Source organism: Eschscholzia californica, unplaced genomic scaffold (assembly GCF_041429995.1).
Source record: "Eschscholzia californica isolate CP2 unplaced genomic scaffold, dmEscCali1.0.p SCAF_1, whole genome shotgun sequence".
Taxonomy (NCBI): Eukaryota; Viridiplantae; Streptophyta; class Magnoliopsida; order Ranunculales; family Papaveraceae; genus Eschscholzia; species Eschscholzia californica.
Window position 1 is genome coordinate 77,200,035 of NW_028238198.1, and position 26,173 is coordinate 77,226,207.

At 34.5% G+C, this 26,173-nt stretch overlaps 2 protein-coding genes across 2 annotated transcripts; both read left to right on the plus strand.

Moving 5' to 3' along the window:
- Positions 1 to 10,698: 10,698 nt before the first annotated feature.
- SCL8 (SCARECROW-like 8) lies at positions 10,699 to 13,084 on the plus strand. The gene has a single exon (XM_086655847.1). The coding sequence runs from the start codon at positions 11,075 to 11,077 to the stop codon at positions 13,070 to 13,072; it is 1,998 nt and encodes a 665-aa protein (XP_086511973.1). The 5' UTR covers positions 10,699 to 11,074; the 3' UTR covers positions 13,073 to 13,084.
- Positions 13,085 to 20,580: 7,496 nt separating this feature from the next.
- LOC147569374 (protein DETOXIFICATION 35-like) lies at positions 20,581 to 24,603 on the plus strand. The gene is made up of 7 exons (XM_086655848.1): positions 20,581 to 21,265; positions 21,939 to 22,564; positions 22,660 to 22,716; positions 23,126 to 23,364; positions 23,441 to 23,559; positions 24,037 to 24,123; positions 24,241 to 24,603. The coding sequence occupies exons 1-7, from the start codon at positions 20,963 to 20,965 to the stop codon at positions 24,289 to 24,291; spliced, it is 1,482 nt and encodes a 493-aa protein (XP_086511974.1). The 5' UTR covers positions 20,581 to 20,962; the 3' UTR covers positions 24,292 to 24,603.
- The last annotated feature ends 1,570 nt before the right edge of the window (positions 24,604 to 26,173 follow it).

The window sequence follows — 26,173 nt, forward strand, 5'->3', positions numbered from 1 at the left end:
AACAGTGAAACCAGCCAAAGTTGCAAAGAGGAAGTTGGCTGCTAACAACATGATTAGAAGACTCACAAATTCGATTGCTGGTTCCTGGTTTCTAATGCATCTCTGTAGTGCCATTGCAACATAAGCACTTGAAATCCCCTTGTTCTTGTTACTTGACTTTCTTATAGGTTCTTCAAAATATTTCATTAAAAAGGAACACTTGAAGGGATCTTGTTCATGAAACTTTGGGAAAGCATCGTATTCTGCACCCTCCATTGGCATACCAAGCAATAGGGATACATCTTCTGGTTTAAACTCTAACTCAACCCCACCAATAATGAATTTCTTTGTCGATTTTTTGTATCGACACAGAATATCTAGAATTGCATTTATTGGACGAGTAATATAGTTTTCCCTAAGGATGAAACCCTCTGCCATGGAATCAAAAAGCTTTGAGAAAGGTGTTTTTCCAATCTCTTCCTTCATCTCTTCCGTCATGTACTGACGGTGGCTTGTAATCAATTCGATGGGTTTACTCAAGCTGTATCTGAAAGGATTGACAGTCTTACCCTGTGGTATTATCTTCTTTTCACCCACTATGTCAACAGTACGACAATTGTTCTCTTTTTCCTTCCCTTTCTTTGTAGTTGAGCTTGCTCCAACCTTTTACATAAATTTGATACATTTATATGTAAAATTAACAATATTACATGTAAATTATATATAATTTACAATATAATAACATAATGGATTGAAAGTATTAAAACTTTCTCATAAATCATACCTCTTTGACAGAAAGTGTTCTATTTTTCGTCTTTTTACCAGCTTCAACTTCTAAATTGGATGAGATTTCTTTGTTTTTTGATTTCTTTGAAGGTCCTACTTCTTCCTCTGCTGCTTTCCTTTTTAATGGACTTCTTCTGAGAGGTGTAGAATCCTTGGTAGCTTTAGGTGTCATTTTTGTCTTCGGTGCCATTGAATTATCCTTCAACCAAAATTAAAATGTTCTCATTCAGATAGAACCCTAGAAACACATTTTATAAGAAATTTCGTGTAATTTATACATGATAAGAATAAAGATTAGTAACATCATGAAAGCAAACAACTTGAAATCATACCAAAACCCCTCAATAAATCACCAAAATCGTGCAAATCACGTAACTAACCCTAGCCCCCAAAAATCAAAGAATCAAAAATTTAATGGCAGATATGAAAACGACTCTTCTTTATGACATAACAGTATGTGTAATTTATAACACTCATCTCAAACTTTAAGTTGTACTACTAAGCTTACAACTTCAAAAATAGGTTCAGAACGCAAAAAAAACCCTAACAATCGAATCTAAAATCTTACCATAACGATGAAACTAACTTCTTTATGATCAAAATCTAACATGCAAAACCGGATTTATAATGGTTTTCACCTGACAGTAACGATGGTTCAAAAAACAAACGACCGAACTAATCGACGAGTGATTTCATCAATACCTTTTCACCTGAACCGGAAATCTCAACCGAAATTTTTAAAGATGATGAAGGTTGATGAAACAGCAAGATTCGTAGCTTTCGATGATGGCGATTCCGTGATCGATTTAGGGTTTTTTACCGTTTCGATTTTTTGGGTAAAACCCTGATTTACCTAAAAAGTAAAAAGAAGAGAGAGAAAGTTGTGATTTACCAGAAAGGTATAAAGAAGAGAGAGAAAGTTGGGTAGGTATAAATCGAAATTTCCTATTTAAAACCCATAAATTACGGATTATTTCTGTTACAAAATCTCCTCGCGCAAGCAACAAATTTATTTTCCCTCTTTATTGGTTAGGGGACACAAACGTAAATCCTATAGAATTTATAAGGTTTTTTGGTCCATAGAGTAAAAGGACTAAATATCCATGTTTCCACAAGATTGGACCCTAAACCTTTTTTGATTTTTTTTTTGGTCTATATCCCAACGGACCCTATTTATTATCTTACGCAACCCACTATTTTTGGCACTAATTTTTCTCTATCTTACAAAATAATGCTAATACAAGTAATAAATGTGGATAATTGTGAATTCAAAGTGGTATGGTCATAAGTATATCCCTAAAGGATGTTAAGTAATTGTAAGATTTAAGTAATAAGGGATTAGTATGTTACGTGCAATTTAGTGAAAATCGTTGCAGATATAAAGTATTCTATAAGACTAGAATTAGTCTATAATAGGTTTGTTTGGTTAGTAGGTGGGCTTGAAGAACCGTTCAATATTAAATATTTAGAAATCAACTGTTGAGAAGGTGCTCGATAAGAATTTGAATTTGTGAGAAACTCAAATAACTAAATATCCAACACCACCACTAAAATATCATGTCTGACTATGGAACTGCGTTTAAATACTCATTTCTAATTTCTAAACCGCCATCTTAAACTTTCAAAAGATTAATTTCTATAAGATTAGGTTATGTATGAGGTTACTTATGTACTTTTCTTTTAGTAAATAAATGCTATGATTTTTTGGTGCCCCATAAGTAATTCCTCATTTCCTCTCTTTATATCATAGGGATAACATCACACATCTCCTTAAAAGGATCGGAATTAGCCATTCAAAGATTCCCTGAATTACTTGTAATTTTCTTCTGCCTGTCAATAGTGGATTCTCTTTTTCCCCTTAGTTTGTATTGTTCAATTAATTTAGAAGTCGTTATCTCTTTTGGAGTTTTACCTAGAGGTAGACTTTGGAATTCACAATATTTTGTACTATTACATATTTTTATCAACTAATTTCGTTTGAAGCGGTAACGATTTAAAATGATAGATACAAATTGTTCACTTCATTGAGTGAATAAGATTTGATTCAAACTCCAAAGTAATCGTAACATTTTTTAGCTTTTGTTAATTAACTAGAAAACAATATTGTCTTAAAAAAATAAAAACAATGGTGCTAGACGACCGTTTTTTTTGTTGAGATTGCACATTAAACCGAAAGAAAAACGACATCACTAATCAACAATTAATTAATTAGCAAACAATACTATCTTAGAAAATAAAAACAATGGCTCTAGACGACCTGAAATCTTATGTCACAAGTGATGACATGACATACTCATTTGCATGATATCATCACTCTGATCATGTTTGGGAATAAACTTTTCATCAGTTATGTAAGAAAAGCCTAAGATTTGGACCCAAATACGAAAAAAAACCCACTCGGAAATAATAATGTAAAAAAACCTAATTTTTAAACTGTTGGCAACACTTTTAAAACTGGTGGCAACACTTTTGAAACTGTGACAACATATATAATTATGTTTTTAGTTATGTGTGAACAAAAACAAATTTGTTCATACATTTATAAAATTGTTGAGAGCAAACTATGTTTTGTTCAAAAATTTTAAAAAATGTTTTTTAATTTCAATTTTTAGATTTTTTTTTTCATTATTATTCTGGGTTGGGCTTCTTTGATATTTTGATTCGAATTTTGGACCTTATAATTTTCCTCTCATAAATTTTGGGCCATCTAGACTTTTGCAGGTAAAATAAGAAATGGGAGAATTATTTTTGTTTTACTTTTTTTTTTATGAAAGTATTTTTGTTTTACTTTCTCAAGTCTAATGTTTTTTAGAGTTAGCTCAAAGCTAACGCCAAACATGAAATTAACACCATAGGTTAATGGTTTTGTAGAATTTGACATTTGTAGGGGTCATAGTCATGGACTCTATTCAAACCAGCGTTTTCGTTTTACTTATTTATTTATTAGGGTTCACTAGACCGCGTTTTAAGTCATTCCTGTTTTTCAATTTGATGGAGTAATCAGTAGCTGGAATCAATTCCTAAAATTTTGCCCAATTTAACCAATTAAGATATTGGGAACCAAGTTGGCCCAATTTTGTAAATACATTTTTTATGTTCATTTCCTTCTGGTTGTGATAGAAGATTATGTTGAAGTCTTTACTTGTTTACTCTTATTGTTGTAGACTAATATTATTGCCGACAACTAAGGTAGATATTACTGCTATGACAATATATAATTCATATGGTGTTATTTTAATCAAATTATTTCTTAATTATGAACTTTGATATTTACAAATGCAATTAAACATTACTTCCTCACTATTAATGTCTAATTAAGGATACATCTTTATCGATTAGAAATTAGTGAAATTTCGTCATTTGCACTTACAAGTACAATAGCCCATTTTTCAATGAATAGAAAGAACTAACGAGATCAAGAGGTCTTCTTTGAAATTGGTCACTCAGAGAAACATCAATTTTAACCTAAAACAAAGAACAAATTAAAATGTTAAAATTTCTGTTTAGAGCTTTATGATTTTCGTTTGTCGAATTGTTGTGGTTTATTAATTTTAAGTGTCAGAAAAATATTGTTGGTGATGTAGAAACAACATATATGAGAGGAAAAGAAAAATAGGTATGAGAAATGAATTTTCGTTGGTAGAACATCAACGATGGTAGCATATGAACGAAGGGATACAAGAGATTGAATAGAATAGAACAAAAAAACAAGATGAGGTTATTTCGTACTTTTTACTTTTGTGTGAAAAAAGAAGGTACCCATAATTGGTCTTGAGTGGGGGGAGGGGGTGGGGGCAGCAATGATAAAGGGAAGTTTTATAGGCATCCCCATGAACCCATAGGCTTGGTAAATAGTAATTGACCTTGTTTGGTTAAAGGGCCCCATATAATGGTTTAAAAAATCCACTATAAGGGTGTAAATCACCCACATTTCTATATGTCTCAACCCTAAATCCCTCCAAAACTCAATCCCTAAACATTCCTCTGAAGCCACATCCAAAAATTGTGTTTCTATTCATCTCTAAGGCCATGAGGTATCTTTATTGTTGCAAACCACCGTGAAACAACTTCTAAATCTTTTGGGAGAAATAGCAAAAGATCCAAAACAATTAATTTCTGGACAAAATTCAGTCTCTCAAGAGGTATATGAACATTTCCTAACATTTTTTTACATGTTTTATGATCTATTTGTTGGTTGTATGATTTTTTTGTGTGTGTTCAATACGAAGCACAATTCAGTCTGGTTCCATCGAATAATGTGAACATGGTATGGTGAGACCAGACCGAATAGAATTTCTCTTAGTAAAAAAAATCTAAACGATGGGACGTAGTGGATTCATTACCTACGGTGGGCTTGAACCGTAAAAGTTGCATAATTCGGCTCGAACCCACCGCTAATTGGTCCAGTAGCACCAATAGCTACTGGCCCAATTTTCGGTGGGCTCGGGGCGAATTATGCAATATTTACGGCTCGAGCCCACCAAATTTTTCACCAGTAGATTTTCGGTCTGGTGCGACTAGAAAACTCACTTGGGGGCTTTCTCCCTCTCTTGATTTCACCCACTTTCAGACGAAATGCTTTCAAATAAGGTCCGCAAATCTTCTTTTTCGTGTTGTTAACCAGTATATTCAAGTATTCAAACAATGTAATTTCAAAAAATCGAAAAAAACTAAACCCAGAGTTACGAAGAAGATGAAAGAGGGGGAGAGAGAAACCGAGAGAGAATGAGGGAGCGAGAGATGAAAATGATTGTAGTGATAGAGGTGATAGCTTTTACAGAGAGAGAGAGAGAGAGAGAGAGAGAGAGATGAAGACGAGGAATATGAGCGGGACTTTTTATCCGTCAAGAAAGTTTTTGTTGGTTTGAGTAATTTTGACCTAACGCCGTTAGCTTGGCCGTTAGATTAAATTAGAGAAGATGGGGCACCTTTCTCTAAAGGGGTCACTCTAACTAAAATGAGAGATTTGGGGAGCGCTTTTGAAGGAGGGGGTGTTTAACAATAATGGGAGGCTTATAAAATCTCCAAATGCTAAATTCCCAATTTACAAAGAAAAAAATATTCGTGCGTAATTGGATGCAGATTTCTAAGTATGATTCCTACTACAAATGAAATTTGGTAGGAATCAAAATTTCTTGATCTGTTTGGCTATCAAAAATCCTAAGACACTTAAATCGTAAGGATTCCTAGGTTCAAAGTTTGTATTCGACTAAAATCTCACCCTACCCTAAGATTTGCTAGAATTTGGATTGTAAAATCCAATTTCCAAACTTAAAATTATCAAAAAAACAGAATTCATTTACAAACGCACATTTTTTACATAATGATTATTTTAAAAATATGTTTTCTTTCAAAAATCGTGTTTTTCAAACATCATTATTTCAAAAATTGTGTTTTCAGAAACCGTCTATTTAGAAACAAATATTTCAGGTAATTATTTTTTTTAGAAACAATTTTACAGACGCTGATTTGTAAGAATTTTTTTGTTCATAAATTGTTTTTTTCTTTTCAGAAATCGTTTTTTTTTTCACAAACCGCGCTTTTAGAAACCGATACTTTCTTTTCAAAAACTATTTTTTCAAGCACTGAATTTTCAAAAAACATTTTTCGTCAAAACCTTTGTATTTTTTCTAAGAAATCATTCATCTTGACACATCTTTTCAGAAATCGTTTTCTACAGTTATTTTTTAGAAACATTTTTTCCATATGCAAATTTTTTTTCAGAAACTGATTTTTTCAATAATCACTTGTTTTGGTCTCAAGATTGTTTATTTTCAGAACCCGTTTTTTTTTTTCAAAAACCATTTTTATCAGAAACTGAAAATAAAAATTTCAGGGAAAAAAAGGTCTTCCAAAAAAAGTAACGGATTTAAGGTAAAAAAAACTTTTTCGGGGGAAAAACTATTTTCGGGAGAATTGGTATTTTAAATAGTTTGAGATAAAACTGTTTGTGAAAAAACCAGTCGATGTTTCGAAAGAATTTTTTTGAGAAAAAATTTTGGGGGTTCTAAAGAATTTTTTTCGAAAAATGGTTCTTGCAATCAATTTATTAAAAAAAAAAACAAATAATTATTTTAGTGACAATCAAAAAATATTTTGACTCATGGTTGGATCATGAATTCGGATGACGTATGGATCTTTAGAATCATAAATTCAAAAGAACCATAAATCCGTAAATTTAAGATTCCTTTATCCAAGTACACCATAAATCTCAAATAAACGAAGAGGTGTTAAGATTTATTTGGACCCATATACTATAGTACCACCTTGCAACAAAACAGAAATGGGAGATTTTATAGCAATGCTATTTATTGTTAAAGACAATGTATTTTACAATCTTGACTTGGTCAATTCATCATGAACGAGTTTGGTTAAAGGCAATGCTACTTTCATCTTCCCCCTTCCTTCTTCATCTTCTTTTCTTATCTTCTTCTTCTCCTCATTCATCGAAGAACGACAGATTGGGAAAAAAGTTATAGAGGTAGTGATGATCACGAGCACACAGGGAAAGCCTCGTCTTTTTAAATTCTAAGATTTTGTGGTTTGTTTCTCTTCTCTCTCTCTCTATCTCATTAATCCTCTTGATTATTATTTGTTCGTCTTAAGATCGAAACTCTTATTTTCTTCATGATCCTTCCAATTAATCAATAGTCATATATGTAATTATACTGTTAGCCTGCAGAGAAACAACATGAGCTCATAAAGAGTGTCTAGAAGGTCTCTTCTCACTCTCTAGAAATACAATTTTATAACCCTCGAAGCCAAATGTAGTCGAACTTGGCTGATTTAGGAAACCATACCCTGACACTATTAACTTCTCTTAACAGTTTTGAGTAGTGAGAATGTAAGCAACTTCATTACAACAGATTCAATTTTTGGGCCCAGTAAGTAAATTTCCCTCCCTCTTTTTGGTTGTTTAGAGAAACTAAAAATAATAATAATAATAATAATAATAATAATAATAATAATAATAATAATAATAATAATTTTCACCTATGAATAAAAACAAAATGACAGAAAAAGAGAAAGAAGGATAATGAGAAGAAGGAATGAGAGAGAGAGAAAGAAAAAATTCAGTCGCGACAGGCTCCTTTAAGTCAAACCTTGATTTAGGCATTGCTTCTTAAACACACGTTGCCTTCAACCAAACTAGGAGTTGCTTTTAGCGAGATTGCCTATAACAACTTTGGACATTGCCCATAAAATCTCCCAAAAAAAAAAAATACTACAGTACCAATACAATTTCTATTGTGTTCATAAATGAAAAATGATATATCAAAATAAAGGTTGTCCAACAGTATTATTTTTTTTGTTCAACAATGAAAAAAAACAGTAGTATTTTTTAGGATTATGTTTTCAATAATAAGCTAATCAAATGAATCAAATTCACAGAGGCATTATTATGATGCTTAATGTTAACAATTAATTATCCTGGTGATCGATAGTGTTGATATAAATTCAAAATTGTGGAATTCCGAGGTTCAATTCACCGAGGAAGTAAAATTCATGATTTATTGAGCTTGAGTTATTTAAAATATAAATAAAGTAATTAAATGGGCTTTAGGCCACTAGTTTAGATGGGCTTTAAGCTAAATAATTTAGAATGGTTGATTTTAAGTGGTTATCATGCTTATCACATCTTCGTGATGTATCAGTGTTTTGTAGTGACTTCGTAGAATTACCGTCGTCGTTCTAAATGGGTATCTGTCGTGTCATTTTTATACGTATTTAGCCACATTTTACTTTTTTTTTTTTTTGATGAAGGAGCCACATTTTACTTTAACCCTCAAATGATAATATTTTACTCCCATCAAATTTGGCAACACTATGATTTAATTTTTGCATACTTATGTGGAAAAAAAACCTTTACAATCACATCATCTATCGAGAATAAATAGTACAAATTCATTGATATAAATCAGCTCATGTGATGTAGTCGGAAGCGCCACACCTATTAAAATAAAAGTTATTTTTAAATAGTCCCCTAGTTTATAACCAATTTTCCTTTTAGGCCTCTAGTTTATCGAAATACTCAGATAGTCTCATTTTTGTAGTTAACGCCAAAAACCGCTAATTTTAATTTTGTCTTCTTTTAATTTTCTGACATATTCAATTCTCGTTTTCTTTCTCTCGTCATTTCTTTCTTTTTCTAAAACCCCTCTTTCTCTAAAAAAATTCCAGAGAGAAAGAAAAGTGAAAATTATAGCAAGAAAAGTTCTACATTCATCATCAAATTTTTTAAGGTTTCAAATTCATCATCATTATCAGATAACTATCATCGTCATCAATAACTATAATTAGACATTCATCATTAACAACAAAAATAATTTAAGGATTGAATTCCAAAATCATCAGCAATATCAGATAAATTATCAAAATAATCAAATATCATCAAAATCCAGACTTAGACTTATAAATCTGCCATAAAAATGGCATAGTTACAACTTCCAACTAAAATTCGAAGATTTTGAGTATTCTACTAATTCGGTGTCTGATATAAAGCCCTAGAACCCGAAATTGTAAAGACCGTGGCTTTATCTTCATCCCTCCATACCCACAATCAGATTCTGTTTGAGTTTTCATTTTCAACATCCCTATAAAACTAAAATCCCAAACCCTAAAAGTTAAAAGTCAAACAATTTTAAAAGTGAAGCTTTAATCTCACACATACCCTTCTCTCAAAATCACTTTCTTTTTTCTCTCTCTCGAACCAATTAAACCATTAGTAAATTAGTATCATCCACATCCAACAACAATGAATATCGAGGGACCATAGTAAGTTTTGGAGAGATGTTAATAGATTTTGTACCAACATTGCTAGGAGTATGATGATGATGATGGTGATGATGAAGGATCATTTTTTCGTTTGAAATTAATAGTATCTGGAATGCTAAACGGATGGTTCTTAAATTCATTGATCCATAATGGTCGATTGATTTCTTTAATCTAAAAAAACAGAATTTGAGGTTAAAATTGTGAAGAACAAAATCACTATAAATTTAGTAATTCTCATGAAAATTTCGGAGAAGATGATAACTCGAGTTTCTTATTAATCCAAAGAGACATAGAGAGAGAATGTGAGGGTTTATTTTGAACCATGAAATTTATAGAGAGAGAAAGTAACAAGGAAGAACATGAAAAGGCCTTTCACATTCAACACTAAATGAGCTTTGGGAAGATGCAAGAATAGAAGGGTAATTTTGGAATTAGAAATCTGACATAAACGACATTCTGACAAAAAGGGACCATATGACTATGCTCGATAAACTAGGAGGCTATACGAGAAGCTGGTCATAAACTACGGGCCATTTGAAAAATATCCTTTGGAATAATTTGTTCCAAGTCCATAGATGTAGTATAGTCTCTCCTTTACAAATCCTTCCAAACGCGCCGCAGGAAGAATGGGTCCCAACAGTATTCACAAAAGTACATCGGAATGATCGGAACCGTTAAGAATGAATAGTTTATACTTGTTGACAAATAATCAACGGCCACAAAATAGAATATCCTTTCCTCACTGGGTCCTACCACTATAGTTCTACGACCGGTTCGTTAGTGGGTCCATTTGCCCAAGGGTATTTTCGTCCAAGTCCATAAAAACCGGAAAGAATTTAACTTTCGTCTGAAGCGACGTCCAGCTTTCTTCCCAGCAGTTGCACTTTGCCGCTAAGTGTATCCTATACACTAACTCCTATATTTAAATCGTAATCCGGACTCTAGTATGCGCCCACGTTGCTTTACCGGGACCCACTCGTTAACGCGATGGAATAAATATCCACGTGGTAAGTATAAAAGTAGGGAGTATATTAAATACGGTGACTTGTGTTACATAATATCATTAAGTTTATGGAAGATTTTAAATGGTGCGAGTTGGCCAACGTACACAACTTTCTGCAATTGGTTTTGAAATTCTTTGAAACCGACAAGTAAAGTAATGAGAAACTGACAGGTGTGAGTTAAACTGAATGAGGTGACTGGTAATAGGCAGTTAATCAAGAAGAAAAGAGAAGAAGAAGACGGTCTCTTTTACTTTGTTTTAAAAATAAGGACAGAATTAAGGCTTTGGGGGGTTTGAAACGGATTCCGATGTTTCTGAACGCCTCTTTCTTCTCTCATAAAAAACCCTGCTTCTGTTTCTCTCTCACTTTCTCTCACTAGATTTCTCTTTGAAAACTCTCTCTCTCTCTAGATTTCTATTTTCTTACGTTTCGTCTTTCTCTTTCTTTCTTTCTTTCCTAATGGTTTTCTATTTCTGATTGATTCGCTTTACTATCAATTAGTTGTTAGTGTTTCCGGTTTTGTTATAATTATGGCTTCTGGATTTCAAGGCCGTGGTGATTTCTATAACTCCGGTGGAATCAATGGGGGCGGTGGTGGTGGTGGTGGTGGTGGCGGTGGAGGAGGAAGATCGGCGGTGATTAATAATGCTCAAGTTCAGTATAGATCACAACTTGGCGGTGGAATTCTTCTTGATTCTTCTTCTTCTTCTTCATCTGCTGGTATTGTTCCTGGTTCTCCTATGATTCCGCCTAGACGAACCGATCTACTTTCTAAAAGATCTCTGACTGAACTTCAACAACAGCAACATCAACAACAAGCTTATTTAATGAGGATGGTGAAACAAAGAACTGCTCAAATTCAGAATCGAAATTCTCCAATTTCTCCTCTTTCTCCTATTGATTCAGAAATTTCATCTTCATTGAGGTATGGATATGGCGGACAAGGATTTGGAAACGGAAACGGAAATCGAATCGGTATTCCTCTTGTTCGTCCACCGCAATTGATAAACCCTAATATTAACATTCAAAGTAGTTATCTTTCTTCTCAACCTTGTTTGTCGAATCTTTCTTTTTCTACTAACAACTCTCTTCAGATTAGACAACAACAACAACAACAATCTGTTGTTTCTGTTCTTGATGAATCAAAGAGTTCTGATTCAGAAGAGAAGATGAGAGATCGGCTTCAAGAACTAGAGAAACAGCTCTTAGCAGAAGATGATGATGATAATAATGAAGGAGATCAAGATGAAGGAGATGCTGCTTCTGTTATTACTGGTAATGAATGGACTGAAACTATTCAAAATTTGTTATCTCCGAGTCCTAATCAACAAAAACCTCTTCTTTCTCCATCTCCAACTTCTTCAACTTCTTCTTCTTCATCATCTTCAGCATCTCAGTTATGTTTATCTTCGTCAAAACAAACCCTAATAGACGCAGCTACAGCAATCTCAGATGGAAATTTTGAATCTGCTCTGTTAAATCTCGATCGTTTAAAACCGATTTCAAACATCAGAGGCGATCCAGAACAAAGATTGACTGCTTATATGGTATCTGCTCTTCTTTCTCGTATAGATCCAGAAAAAAACCCTAAATTACTGACTGAATTATCTCCAACAGATGAGATGATTTCAAGTCGGATTCTTTATGAAGTTTCCCCTTGTTTCAAGCTTGGATTCATGGCTGCTAATCTCGCAATCCTCGAATCAATCAAAGATCAATCTCCATACGATGTTAACCTTCACGTTCTCGATTTTGACATTGGGCAAGGAATTCAATACGCAACCCTAATTCAAGCCCTACATGAGAGAAAAATTTCCGCCATTAAGATCACAACTGTGACCGATCCATCAAAACCGAACCAAGACGGGCTACGAATCGTTGGTGATCGGTTACGTATGGTAGCTGCACAAGTTGGAATCGGTCTGAAATTCAACGCTGTAAGTAAAAAAATCTCTGACTTAATTCTTAGTAGAGATGAACTCGGTATCGACTCGGACGATTCATTAGCTGTGAATTTTGCTTTTCATTTACACAATTTACCAGACGAATCGGTTTCGACAGAGAATCCACGTGATGAGTTGTTAAGATTCGTGAAAAGTTTGAAACCTAAGGTGGTGACGTTAGTTGAACAAGAAATGAATTGTAACACGGCACCATTTGTTACTCGACTCACTGAGTCGTGTTTATATTACCGATCTGTTTTTGACTCGTTAGATATAAAACTGAGTAGAGATTCCGTTGAACGATTCCGAGTTGAGAAATGGTTAGCTAAGAAAGCTACTAACTCAGTTGCTTGTGAAGGAAAAGAAAGAGTCGAGAGGTGTGAAGTGTTTGGTAAATGGAAAGCAAGAATGGGAATGGCTGGTTTTAAATTGAATCCACTGAGTCAAAACGTTAGTGAATCGTTGAAAACAATACTGAGTTCGATTAGTGAGAATAATCCTGGTTTTACTATTAAAGAAGAAGGGGGAGGAATCTGGTTTGGGTGGATGGGTAGGGTTCTTACTGTCGCTTCTGCTTGGCAATAAATTTATATAAAATTATGTGTGACTCTTGTCTAGAAAAAAAAAAAAAGGAATTAATATATGAAATTATACCTTTTCTTATTGTTCCCTTTATCTATTTTTTAATTTTGCGTGTGCTTTTCTACATTACTTATTTCGGCGCAAATTATGGTATTATAGCGAGTTGGAGTAGAAAACAAAATTCTAATTCCGTATTCTCTGATTGTGTGGTTTTACATAAGTTGAATTGAGAGAACGATATTGAAGAAGTGCAGAAAATAGTAAAACATCTTTCAAAACAGACATACATGAAATGAACGCCCTCCCACACACACATATATATATATAGATAGATGTATTTAAATACTAGGGACAATCCACATGGGAGAGTGGGTTTTTGTAATCGAGCTTCAAGTTTCTAATTAGATTTTTCTTACTGTGATCTATTTGGAGAGGTGAATTGGTGTTAAAACAAAGAAAATTAGAGCACTATGTACAAACTGTTTGGTGTTGATTTCCTGTTTTTACACTAATCCTATACCAAGTCAACCAAACACGAGAATGCTACTAATGTTAATCTGTAGTTGTGTCCTTTCCTTTTTTACTTTTTCTACTGAGGTAAAGTATGAACACTACTGGTAGGATTTGACATTGGACTTCATTGATTTATGGCTTGCCATCTAAAAAAAACAGAGTTAATTCTATTTTGACTCCTCTAAAGATGACTAACTTCTAATTTGGCTCTTCGTCGACCGACCATTTGTCGACGACCGGCAAAGAAAGTGACGGACAAGGATGTCACTAGTTCTGAATAGAAGGGTAAAGAAAGAAAAGCAAAGGTTGATGTTAAAATTGAGTGACAGAAGTATGAAAAACGATATCAAGTTAGACGCTGGTTATGTTTAGGAGGGCATTTTTAAGTTGGTCATTTTTAGGGGCCAAAATGAACTTAAAAAATATTAATTATAATGATTTGAAAACAGATGAAATAAAAATTTAGAGAATGTAGAATATTTGATAAAAAAAGTAGTAGTAGAATATTTAAATAGAAGATGCTCTAATCCTTTTCATACTAAGAAATCAAGTTTACAGTTCATACATATAAAGCAATAAAAGTAGATACTTCCCATACAATAAATTCATATTATTAAACAAGCAAGAAGTAGCACTTCCTTCTTATTTAATGAGGGATAGAAAGTTGGCCACAAAGTTTGGTACAAGTTAGATCACCCCCTTTTCAACAAAAAAAAAAAAAAAAAAAAAAAAGTTAGATCACCCTTTAACTAATTTATTATCTCAAATTGGAATATGTGGTTGGAAGACAATCATTAATCCTTATCATGGAAAACATTTTCTCCTAAAAGGCTTTAGATTTTGTATTCCCAATTATTTCTTTTTAACTAACTCATTGACATGCATCAAATGAATATTGGGTGAAATTTGGGAGGGATAACATCTTTTTGTTCTTAATGATTCTGTTTAGTGAAAAAAAAAACGACTCTAAGTAGACACATATTGGTAGAAACATCGTCTACCGTCGAAAATGCAACTTACTCAATATGATTTAGAGTAACCAAAAGTAGACTGTAGGCGTATGCCGTGCTATCCCATGCTCAGATTGCTGTCGTATAAGTTACCTCCGTAAACTAATGAAAATAACATGTAGCCACTTCAATAAAAGATGAAACTTTTCAATTTACCATGTACTGATATCTAAGAAGAGCTTCTGTAACTACTTGGGCATATCTCCTAAAACTACGTACAATTGATTTTCATACGCCACCGTTTTGGGAAAAGCAGAAAAATTTCCGGGGAAGACGGTGGAAAACTAAAATAATCCAAACCAAACGCACCTTTAAGTTGCCGGAAGAAAGTTGTCGGCGACGACCGGCATCTTCTCTCTCCCCTTTTTGTCTCTCTTCTCTCCTGACTCTATTTCTATCTTCTCTCTCTCTTCTCTCTCCTGATCCTCTCTCTCTCCTAACTCTCTCTCTATCTACTTTCTCTGTCTCCGACAAAAGAAGGAACCCCTTCGCAAGAGACAGAGAGCGAGAGAGCAGATAGAGAGAAGAAAGAGAAACAGAGGAGAGAGAAAGAGAGAGGCAGAAGAGAAAGAGATAGAGAAGGAGAAGGAGAGGAAAAAAATATCTCGCCGAAAATGGTGGAAGTCGCCGGTGATGGTGAAATTCGCCGGAAATGGTGGATGTCGCCGGAGATCTTGGTGATAGGTGAAAGAAAGAAGAAGATGAAAAGTGGAGTGTGAAGATTTGGTTGTTTGGGAGAAACAAAAAATTAGTAATTTTTTTTGTTTCCACCCAAAACTTCATATCCCGAAAAATTTCTTTATTTCCCCATAACACCGGTCTTTGCCTATTTATTTGTGACAAGGTGTGAAAGTCAAACAATCATCTGGGTCTAACTTAACATTGGAAACGTAACACCCCAACCGTTAAGAAAATGGGAAACGCTAAAATTACAAAAGATTTTGACAAAAGAAGTTACCCAGCTGAAGTGACGGTTGTGGTTTGAAAGTTTGACTAGATCACATGCATTGAAAGATGAATATCACAACCGCCACATCAGTTGGGTAACTTCTTTTGTCATTTTTTTTTTTGTGATTCTAACACTTCTCTACAAAAATATCAAGCACATTATTCCCAGGTGTGTCATGTGGGTTACTTTTATCTTTGGTAAAGGCAGCAAAAGGAGGCTGCCAGCCCTTGGAATATAACCTAGCCAAAACCATATTGGTCCAGCGAAAGAGCAAACTACAACCAAGTGACTTTGTTTCTCATCCTGATTACATTGAAACAAAGATTGTTTGGTCTTAATACTTACATGTTAGAGTCACATCAAGTTTCAATAAATTAGACCAACTAAGGGTTGAATCAAAAGGATTGTTAGTCGTAAAGGTATATTCTTTTCCACTAAAAATGCATTTTTATGATGTTTATATGATTATATCTCTACTTGAGGCCGAGATAAATAACTTTTAGATTTCATACGAGGCTCAATATGTTTCAATAGTACTATGGAATGTAAAATGAAAACGAAAGTTCAGAGTTTCAAACAAAACATAATTGAACTAGATTCAAATATAAAACGCTAAACATGTGGAATGAAGATCCAAATGCAAATAAACGCTAGAAAGCGAATAAACAAGAATGCTCCATACAAACAAATAATCCTTCTCTTTATAGATAATATTTGATTCAACCACTAATTCAAATTTAAATAAGAAAAAACCTGCACTGTACACATGTCTTATATTTATGTTTATGTTTACTTAATAAGAAATTTTATATGTAGAGACGTTTTTTAAATTTGTTCTCAAAATGGTTCATATTATCAACAACAATAATAAATTTTGCCAACTAATTTGTAAGATAGATTTCTAAATTAATAGGATATTAGGTGCAACCCCAGAATGGTGTTACTTTTTGTCTATGAAAAAATTGGAAAAATTGCTAAGATGAAGTCACATTTTACCAACTAAACTTGTCTCTTTGTTGTGTTTCTTGTTGCAGTAATCACTTCCGTTGATGTTAGAATCACTTCCTATCATACTGAGAGGGCCCTTCGTGTCTTTTTGGTGACCCAAAACGGACACCGTAAATGTGATTATATCTCTTACACACATATAAAGCGGTGGAATTACGACAGGGCTGGCATGCACTGCGGGTGGGCTGACTAGGGCTACAATTTGGGTACGAGCGCATGTATTATTGTATAATGTATTCATTTAATACAAATTTTAATAGAAGTTCATGTGGTAAAATGGGTAGTAGCACTTTAATGTTTATGTCAAGTATTCGGTTCCCTTGCACCTCAAATTTTCTCCTTCAATGACTTCTCTTTCAGACGTGGACTTTAATGTTCGTCCTAACTATGTAAATAAACAATGCTTTCTTAAATCTTTTTAATTTTTTTTTGTTGAAAGATTTTTTTTTTAGTTATTGTTCTTATTTTATTCTAATATTAAAATTCACAATCTTGTCTAAAATCCCTCACAATTTTTAACATTTTTTTGAAAAAATGTGCCGATTAAAAGTTAAGCCCCAATTTAGATATATGCTCCTTGTACAACTCTTATATAATACGAGAGAAAATCAAATTCCAATTATTTACTTGCAATTTATCATAAAAAGATGCATTTCATTGGTTATATAAACGCTTATTTTCTTGTTACAATGGAGGTGTATAAATTTAACCATGAATGAGAAAATCTAGTGAGATACCCTATAGTAGGTTAATATTTTTTAATCTATAGTAGGTTTTTTTTGGTTGAAGGTTAATCTATAGTGGGTTCTTTCAACAAAAAAAAAAAAAAAATCTGTAGTAGGTTAATATTTTTTTTTATCTTCGACACTTAACGTGATGAAATTAAATTTAGTGATGACTCAAAAGTCAAAACACAAAAGAGATGTCAACAGTTGGTAGCCCAAGTGGTTCCAAGGTGTTGACATAAACTCCAGAAAGCCCTGGAGGTCCCAGGTTCGAATCCCAGAGAAGGTGGAATCTTTGGTTATTTGAATTGGGATTATTAGGGTGTAAATAATGTTGTTGGCCTTTAGGGCATGTTCTAGTTGGGCTATAGGCCCGGTCCTGTTAGTGTTTGAGTGGCCGGTTATCGAGCTTATCACATCTATGATGTATCAAGTGCCAAATGTAACGACATACGTAGATCGTAGTCGACTTCCAAAAAAAAAAAAAAAAACACAAAAGAGATTGGGGGTGGGTGTGAATAACAATAAGCCGCAACGTTATCATGGCCGGCCCTGGGCCCAAAGCAGGCAAAGCCTTGCTTTGGGCCCCAACAATTTAGGGGCCCCAAAATTGTGTTTTCTAAAGAAAAAAAATGGGAAGAAACTTGTTAAGCACCAGATTTTAAAGGCCACCCAGCTAAAAAATGGCCACGTACTTCTCACAGACGCACTTTAATATTTGTGGGGCCACACTAACTAAAATACAAGCATAAGCAACTCTTATTTCCTCTGTTGGGGCCCCCACCTTCCTCGTTAGAGATTGTGCTTTCTCAATGGAATGGCAAAAGCAAAAACCTACCTCCTCACCCAACCGGACCGGACCACCATTATTCTACAACCTTCTCATTTTTCCATCTCTCTGATTTTTGTGCATATTATAATTATTTAGTGATAATATAATACCTCATTCATGAAATCTTTAAACTCTAATTCATTACACGTTTATTTAAAGATTATTTGATTGGTTCGTGTAGTTCTTTTACTATCATTGGGAGACAATATTAAAGCTCTAAATGCTAGAACTCATAAAATGTCGTTATTCACATAAAACCATGATCAACTTATCATGTAAGATGTAACATGATCTAATTGACTTTGTTGAATTTCTCTCTAATCCGGACACTGATGATTTTCTAAAAAAAAAAACCTAAACGAGAGTCAATTTAAATATTAAACTTTCTAATAAGTAATGGCCAGCGCTTTGGGAAAAGCTAAATAGTTTCCGGGGTGTGAAGATTTGGTCAAAAATTGGTCAATTTTGTTTGACAATTTTATTTAGGGGGAAAGCAAAATAGCTTCTCCACCTCAGCTCTCTCTCTCCACCTCACTTCTCTCCCTCCACCTCATCTTCTCTCTCTCTTCTCCGATAGGTCGCCGGCCGGAAAATTTTCCGGCCGGCGACCTATCGGAGAAGAGAGAGAGAAGATGAGGTGGAGGGAGGTGAGGTGAGGTGGAGGGAGGTGAGGGGGAGAGTTTTTTATTTTAAGCCATATTCCCCATAAAATATGTTTCCCCGGAAACTTTTCAAAATTTTGCATATTCCCTTTAAAATTTCAAACCCCGGAAACTATTTAGCTTTCCCCAAAGCGCTGGCCTAAGTAATACCTGTGCAATTTTTATTCTCTTTCTTTCATTGTCATTTTTGTTCATTGTCTTCTGATTTCCTCACATGATCATTTGGCACTATCATCTGTATATTAATTATTCTTCATTTTCTTATTATTATCGTGTTATTTGTTTTTTTTTTTTTTATAGAATCTTGAAGATTTAATAATGCTTCCAACAAGAGTTAGAAAATATGTTTGGATGCGAAGAAAAAACTAGTTTAGTCTCAAATTGGTGCTCTCGATAAATCTATCAAATTCCACAATTGAAAAAGAAATTATTGAAACTTTTGATTGCTCATCGATCATAGATGTTTTTGCATATAATTTTTTTTTTTTGAAAAAAAAAACAAAATTCGACTAATTGTAGTTATTAGTAACCTAATAATGTTTAATTTATATAAAGAAAATATATATGGTAATTCTATAGTAAGTACAATTTTTTATTTGCATGTAGCATGGAGCCACCTTTAACAAAAAAAAAAATGAAGCATGGGGCCACATTTTCGAAGCTCGCTTTAGGCCACCAAAATGTCAGGACCGGCCCTGAACGTTATACCATGTGTGTGTTGGACTGTTTATTTATATTTCTAATGAAACACTCAAATTTAGATTATAAGTTAAGATTTTTAGAGTTTATGTCCTGAAGCCCAACAACATGGAGCCTAAAGTCCGACGAACTTATTATTATGTATACCTTGAATAACCAAAATTCAATAACCATAGATTCCACTTCTTATGAGAATCGGACTTAGGACCTTCAGGATTTTGGAGTTCATGTCAACACAATCAACCACATAGACAACCAAACGTTGATTGTTAAATTTAAAATTGATATGTGAATTAGAGAGAGTTATTCTACATATCTCTATTAGAAACAAGAAAAAGTGGAATGTCTCTACCTTACCACTTAATTTGTTAAAGAGATTGTAGCCCCACTTATAGAGTAATAGAGATTGAAGGATCAAAATAAATGAATGAACAAAAGGGCCATCCCTTTTTATGTTTTATATATGCCTCTTTTGAGTAACTTGGAGGAAATCTTAGAGTCCCTCCCCCAAAATGTGGGCATATAATTTGGTGGGTTAAAGTAAGACTTTGTTCGTTTTGGGCCAACGTCCACACAAATATCGATGGACCGACACTACACAGAAGAACAACTATGTTGTACAAAGTAAGATAAAACCACTACAGTGTAGGTTGAGTCGACTAGAACCTAGCCTACTCCCAGAGTACCCCATCTGATATGCCTGTACTTAGATCGCCTCCGACCCCGATCAGTCTAAAGGTATAGACAGGCTTCCACATGTTATGTGGAAATGGCTTTTTGGCAATCGACCCGCTCGATTTGGGTAGTTGAAGAGTTTTTAACAATAAGAAACTTCTAAAACTTGAATAACAAAGTCGGCCGAGTTAGCAAGTTGTTGAAGAAATAAATGGTCATTATATCGTAACTTGTTAGTTATTTCCAACTAAACTTATTTTGTTTTCAACAAAAAAAAAAAAAACTAAACTTATTTTGTTGGAGTTTCTCTCATTTTCACCCACAGGTCCACAACCATCAACCTAAGAGAGAGAATGAAGAATTTTGACACGTGCAAACAAACCCTATTTTTGGTGGGGATTTTAACCAAAAGACTAGCCTTTACCATTTAAAACAAACAAATTCACATTTTATAGAATTAATTTGTAGAAGAAAAGAAATCAAAAGAAAGGAATAGAAATGGGTATTAATTGAGGAGGATTCTTAAGAAGAAGAAGAAGAGATCAAGGTTTGTAAATGGTGGTAAACCTAACTTGCTATAGAAATTCTAACACAAATTCATTCGTTCTTATATAAGCAATTCACTTGATCGTTGACCTTTCGCTAATTGGTTTTAAATAGTGGGTCGCTTTAATTTGGTGCATTTGTGGGTTATCCCACAATATATTCGTGGATACAATAATTACAGTAAGATTTGAATTCTGATATAGACACACGGAAAGAAAATACGTATGTTGTCACCCAATCAAAGTAGACTTGATTTGATTATTTGACGGTTGATATGAATATCGAAGAAGATCACAATGTGGAAGAAGGCATAGATCTTCATCATGCCCCAAACGCGGCGGTAGATACATGTGAGGGTGATTATCCAACAATTTCAAATTGGTCCGAAGCAAAAGCAATATGTTGGGTGGAAACAATAAAAATATGGACAATAGCAGGTCCTATAGCATTTCAGATACTATGTATATATGGTATAAATTCTGTTACTCAAATATTTGTTGGTCATATTGGTGATATTCAGCTCTCTGCTGTTGCTATTGCTTTGTCTGTCATCTCCAACTTTTCCTTTGGATTCCTGGTACTTAATTGCTCTACTCAACTTTTCTCTCTAAAAAGATTTACCATGTTTTCGCTCTAGAACATCGGAAGTACAACCGTGATAGTCTGCCCGACACCTAGGTCGGTGGAATCCCAACCGTGTAAAACTATAGTGGGGGTCGTCCGTGTAAAAGTGGGGGTGCCTTTTAATTTTCCAAAACTAAGTTTTACTCTCAACAAAAAAAAACTAAGTTATACCATGAGGAAATTGGGGTCCTTCCATCTTGGTGATATGCTACCTTTTCTTACTAAGTTACGTGGCCACTGCCGAGTTTACCGTACCCACATTTTCCTTTTGTTTTTCGGGTAACTAACTTTAGGCGTATCAACCCGTCAAGCACAAGTAATTTCAAATACTAACCTTTGAAATAAAGAAAAAAAAACTTGCAGCAAAACCCACCCTTAAATCCGTTTTTGGTCTATCTGGTGGGGGTCATAACTCAATATGATTATATTAAGGCCTCATGACCAAGTAAACAATATTTCGGGTCTCTTCATTTATAGCCAATTGTCTTTGAGCTATATGTCTACAAACTTAATGCTAGTCGACGGAACTTGAATAGGAATCAGAATAAATTTACTATTGTTTCAATTATTAGGTCAAGCTCTCACTCATATAGCTTCTATTTTATTTTTTTGAACATATGGTGTAGCTTGGAATGGGAAGTGCATTGGAGACACTATGTGGGCAAGCTTTTGGTGCAGGACAAATATATATGCTTGGTGTTTACATGCAACGTTCGTGGATAATCCTAACAGTTAGTTGCATTCTTCTCTTACCAATTTACATCTTTGCAACACCAGTTCTAAAACTACTCGGACAACGAGACGATATCTCCGAACTTGCCGGACAATTTTCCATCCAAATCATTCCTCAAATGTTTTCACTTGCCATTAACTTTCCTGCTCAAAAATTTTTACAATCTCAGAGTAAAGTTGGGGTTCTTGCTTGGATTGGATTTGGAGCTCTGATATTTCATGTTTTTTTGCTTTGGCTCTTCATATATGTATTTGGGTGGGGTACTGTTGGTGCTGCAGTGGCCTATGATATCTCGGGTTGGATAGTTTCCTCGGCCCAAGTCATTTATGTCGTAAATTGGTGTAATGATGGTTGGAAAGGGTGTTCTTGGTTAGCTTTTAAAGAAATGTGGGCTTTCGTTCGACTTTCGTTAGCTTCCGCCGTGATGCTTTGTTTAGAAATATGGTATATGATGGTTCTTGTTGTTCTTACTGGTCATCTTGGTAATGCAGTCATTGCAGTTGGCTCAATTTCTATCTGGTAAGAGTACTCATAGATCATAACATATTACAAAGTTATATTTTAAATACTAACTTATTCTCACAACTCGTTTTCGTTTTTTGTCTTTCTTTCAGTATGAACATAAATGGGTGGGAGGGGATGTTGTTTATTGGCATCAATGCTGCTGTTAGGTACAAATGATCATGAACTATAGTCTATCTTCTTATTCGAATTGGTAACTGTGAAGGCCCGTGCTTCCAGAGTAGGCGCAGGGATGTCCTAGCAATTTACAGACGAGACTTCAATCTGGCAGAGTCTCCCCTGAAAATCGGATTGTTCACACGTGTAGAACCATCATTTATTTACAGTGAAGACTCTGCCGAACTTGAGTCTCCTATGTTTATCGCCAGGCAGTGGCAGTGCCTACTTTTAGAGCACAGAGCACAAAACAAAGCCTTAGTTCGACGTAGTTTTTCGAGACCATAATTCTCGTCAAACGACATCATATGGGTTGTAGTTCAATTGTAAATTTACTCCCTTAAGTGCAAAATATATATATACTCCACGACTGAATTCATTATACTTGATTACTGTTTTCAGTGTTAGGGTATCAAATGAACTTGGATCTGGACACCCAAGAGCTGCAAAGTATTCCGTAATGGTTGTAGTCCTTGAGTCTCTCCTTATTGGGTTGTTCTTCATGTGTGTTATTTTAATAAGCCGAGAACATTTTGCTATCATATTCACAAGCAGTGTGGAACTGCAAAAAGCTGTTGCTAAATTGGCCTACCTTCTCGGCGTCACTATGGTTCTTAACAGTGTCCAGCCAGTAATATCAGGTACCCATATATTCCACCACATTAAGTATATATGTATGTATGGAGAGATTCACAAATGTATCATTTGTTCTTGTAGGTGTTGCGGTTGGAGGTGGTTGGCAAGCGTTGGTCGCTTACATTAACCTAGCTTGTTACTATGTTTTTGGTCTTCCCCTTGGATTCCTTCTCGGTTACAAAGCAAATTTTGGAGTGGAGGTAAATCAATTGTCTTCCTTGTGATTGTCCTACATTAATCAGAGTCTCCAAAGCTTGAGCTATAGGTGTGAACTCAAGCTTAGTTACAAGGTGGGCTTGAGCTCATTGTTAGGAACACAACTTTGTAATAGTTAAGTTTGGGCTTGGGTGATAAAAAGGTATTCGCTAGGGTCTTGGGTCATTAGAAATGGTATTAGAGTCGAGGATGCTCGTCGAAGGGTGGGGGTCATTGACCCACATCACTTGGGGGAGTGTCTACACATGGGCTATATGCGCAAGCCCAACATATTAGGTGTCGGGGATTTATGGGTTGACTAACGAATCCTTCGCCCGAAACAAAACCCTGTTTTACCAACAGGGCTTGGGCCTAGGTAGTAAAAACATCAGTAACTGCCAGAGCTTGGGTCATTACCCTCTTCTCCTCCACATTCTTCACCTCTTCCTCCTTAATGGGTCTTTGTTATGCTGCTAAAACAGGGAATTTGGGCTGGCATGCTTTGTGGAACTGCTCTACAAACATCAGTGCTTTTGTTAATCATTTGGAGAACCAACTGGAAAGAGGAGGTAAGAAAATGTTTCCCCTAGACATTGAAATATCTCTATTTTGCAACTAAATGGTCATTTTTTCGTTACTTCATGTTTATTTCAAAAGCTCTATATACCAACAACTTAATGTTGCAGGCCGCCCAAGCATCGGAACGTGTGAAAATGTGGGGAGGTTCGGGCGAGTAAGTTGTGAATATCGTGAACAGCTTTTATTCAGCAAATATACTCAATTCTATTTCATTTTTAGTGATGTTCCTACTTCATTTTGCCCAAGTATCTTCAATGCAAATATTTGTTGAAATTATAATTTTGGGCTAGTGCAAAATCTTTTGATTGAAAAACTAGGGCTAGTGTTTTCTTGCGATCAATGAATCTGTATATTCTTCTTGTTGCAAGCTCATGTTGATTGTCGTGCTATCTTCTTATCTGTCGTACTCATCAATTGTAATTTAAACTAGTAAGATACTTTAATTCAATAAAAATTTCAATAGAATTTAATTTGTTTGTATTTAAATATAATATGACATGTATCGTTAACTCTTTTTGGTCCCTAATTTCTGAGTAACGAACCGCTTTGACCCCAATTGTATCAGGGCTTTTTTCTGCCCATCGACTAAAAAACTGTTGGGAAAGATACAGTTTTTTAATTACTTCTACGAAACGATGAAATATACTTCTTAGTTCACCATGCAATCGATTCCACCCAACTCCTAAAATGAAAACACTTTCATAGAAGACACTTCTTCCCTATTACACAACCTATAACTTCAATTGGGCCGGGTATTCGAATAATGTATGGGCCCTACTTGGGTATATATTTAGAACCACAAAACGGCGCCGAAAGAGAGTGGAGCACTCTTAGATGTCTATTATGAATTTATGGTTTCATACTTGAGGGATATTGGTTTAATATTAAAGCAATAGGGTGATGACACGTATAATGTGAATCGAAATCCCTGCCACCCCATTAGCATTTTATCTGCAAGACTGCAACTAAGAGATAAAAAGTGGGGACAAAAGTTGCAGAGATGAGATGGGGTAGGAGAAGAAAGGAAGATAAGAAATGTGTGCTTGGGGATGCATTGAATCTGACTTTAAGGGTATGAATCTAAAGTGAGATAGAAAGAAGAAGAATCAAAAAAGAAAGAAGAAAAAGGAAAGATATCCCATGACTTTCGTCTCTATGCTTTGTTAGCAAGTTGCATCTCTTAGACTCTCACATGTCCTTTCACCGCCAATCAGTCATTCAATCATTTTTATTTGGGCTCCATAGCATATACTATTTCCCTGTGTACTCTACTAGTTCTACAATATTCATAGCTTTAACATGTACATACTACTTGTAATATAACAAAATTTTATTTTTCAAAGTTTTTTTTTTAATTAGTAAGCATGTGCCTCGAACCCTTGACCTCTAAGTTACATGACTTACCTCTTTTCAAAGTTGCTTGTTTCTCACTATTCAACAGATGAATATAAATTCATAACAAGTAACAAGTTGCATCTGAACTCTGAAGTGACTTTTCACTGACAATCAGTCATTCAATCATTTTTGTTGGGGCTCCATAGTATATAGTATTGTTTTGCGTACTCCACTAGTTCTACAAAATTTATTGATGCAGGCGCATCCCAAACGGCCCCACAAGGCCACACGAACATGTCCTAGTCGACCAAAGATTAGCAGTTTAATAAGAGTCCTAATTTAAGTATGATTCATAATGAATCTAGGTTTAGGAAGTTTCATTATTTTTAGTGTTTCTATTATTTAGGAAAGTCCAGTTTGTGTCTATCTAGGAAAGTCTAGTAATCTATAAAAGGGAGTCAAGTCTTTGTTTATGATACATTGAAGAGAAAAACCCCATTAAAGTTAATCAAAGTTTAAGTTTATTCAGTTATTTATAATTATTTTATCGTTCTTCGTTTACTTTTATCGTCTTTCTTTTAATTCCGCTGCGTCTACATCATTTATAGCGCGATATATACATACTTATAATATAATAGTATAATTTTATTTTTCAGAGTTACTTGTCTCCCACGGTTTAACAATTAAATATAAAATAATAACTAG

Coding starts and splice junctions, on each gene's coding strand:
- SCL8 (XM_086655847.1), top strand. CDS start 11,075: ATGGCTTCTGGATTTCAAGGCCGTGGTGATTTCTATAACTCCGGTGGA.
- LOC147569374 (XM_086655848.1), top strand. CDS start 20,963: ATGAATATCGAAGAAGATCACAATGTGGAAGAAGGCATAGATCTTCAT. Junction 21,266..21,938: donor ACTTTTCCTTTGGATTCCTG/GTACTTAATTGC, acceptor CATATGGTGTAG/CTTGGAATGGGAAGTGCATT. Junction 23,365..23,440: donor TGTCCAGCCAGTAATATCAG/GTACCCATATAT, acceptor TTGTTCTTGTAG/GTGTTGCGGTTGGAGGTGGT.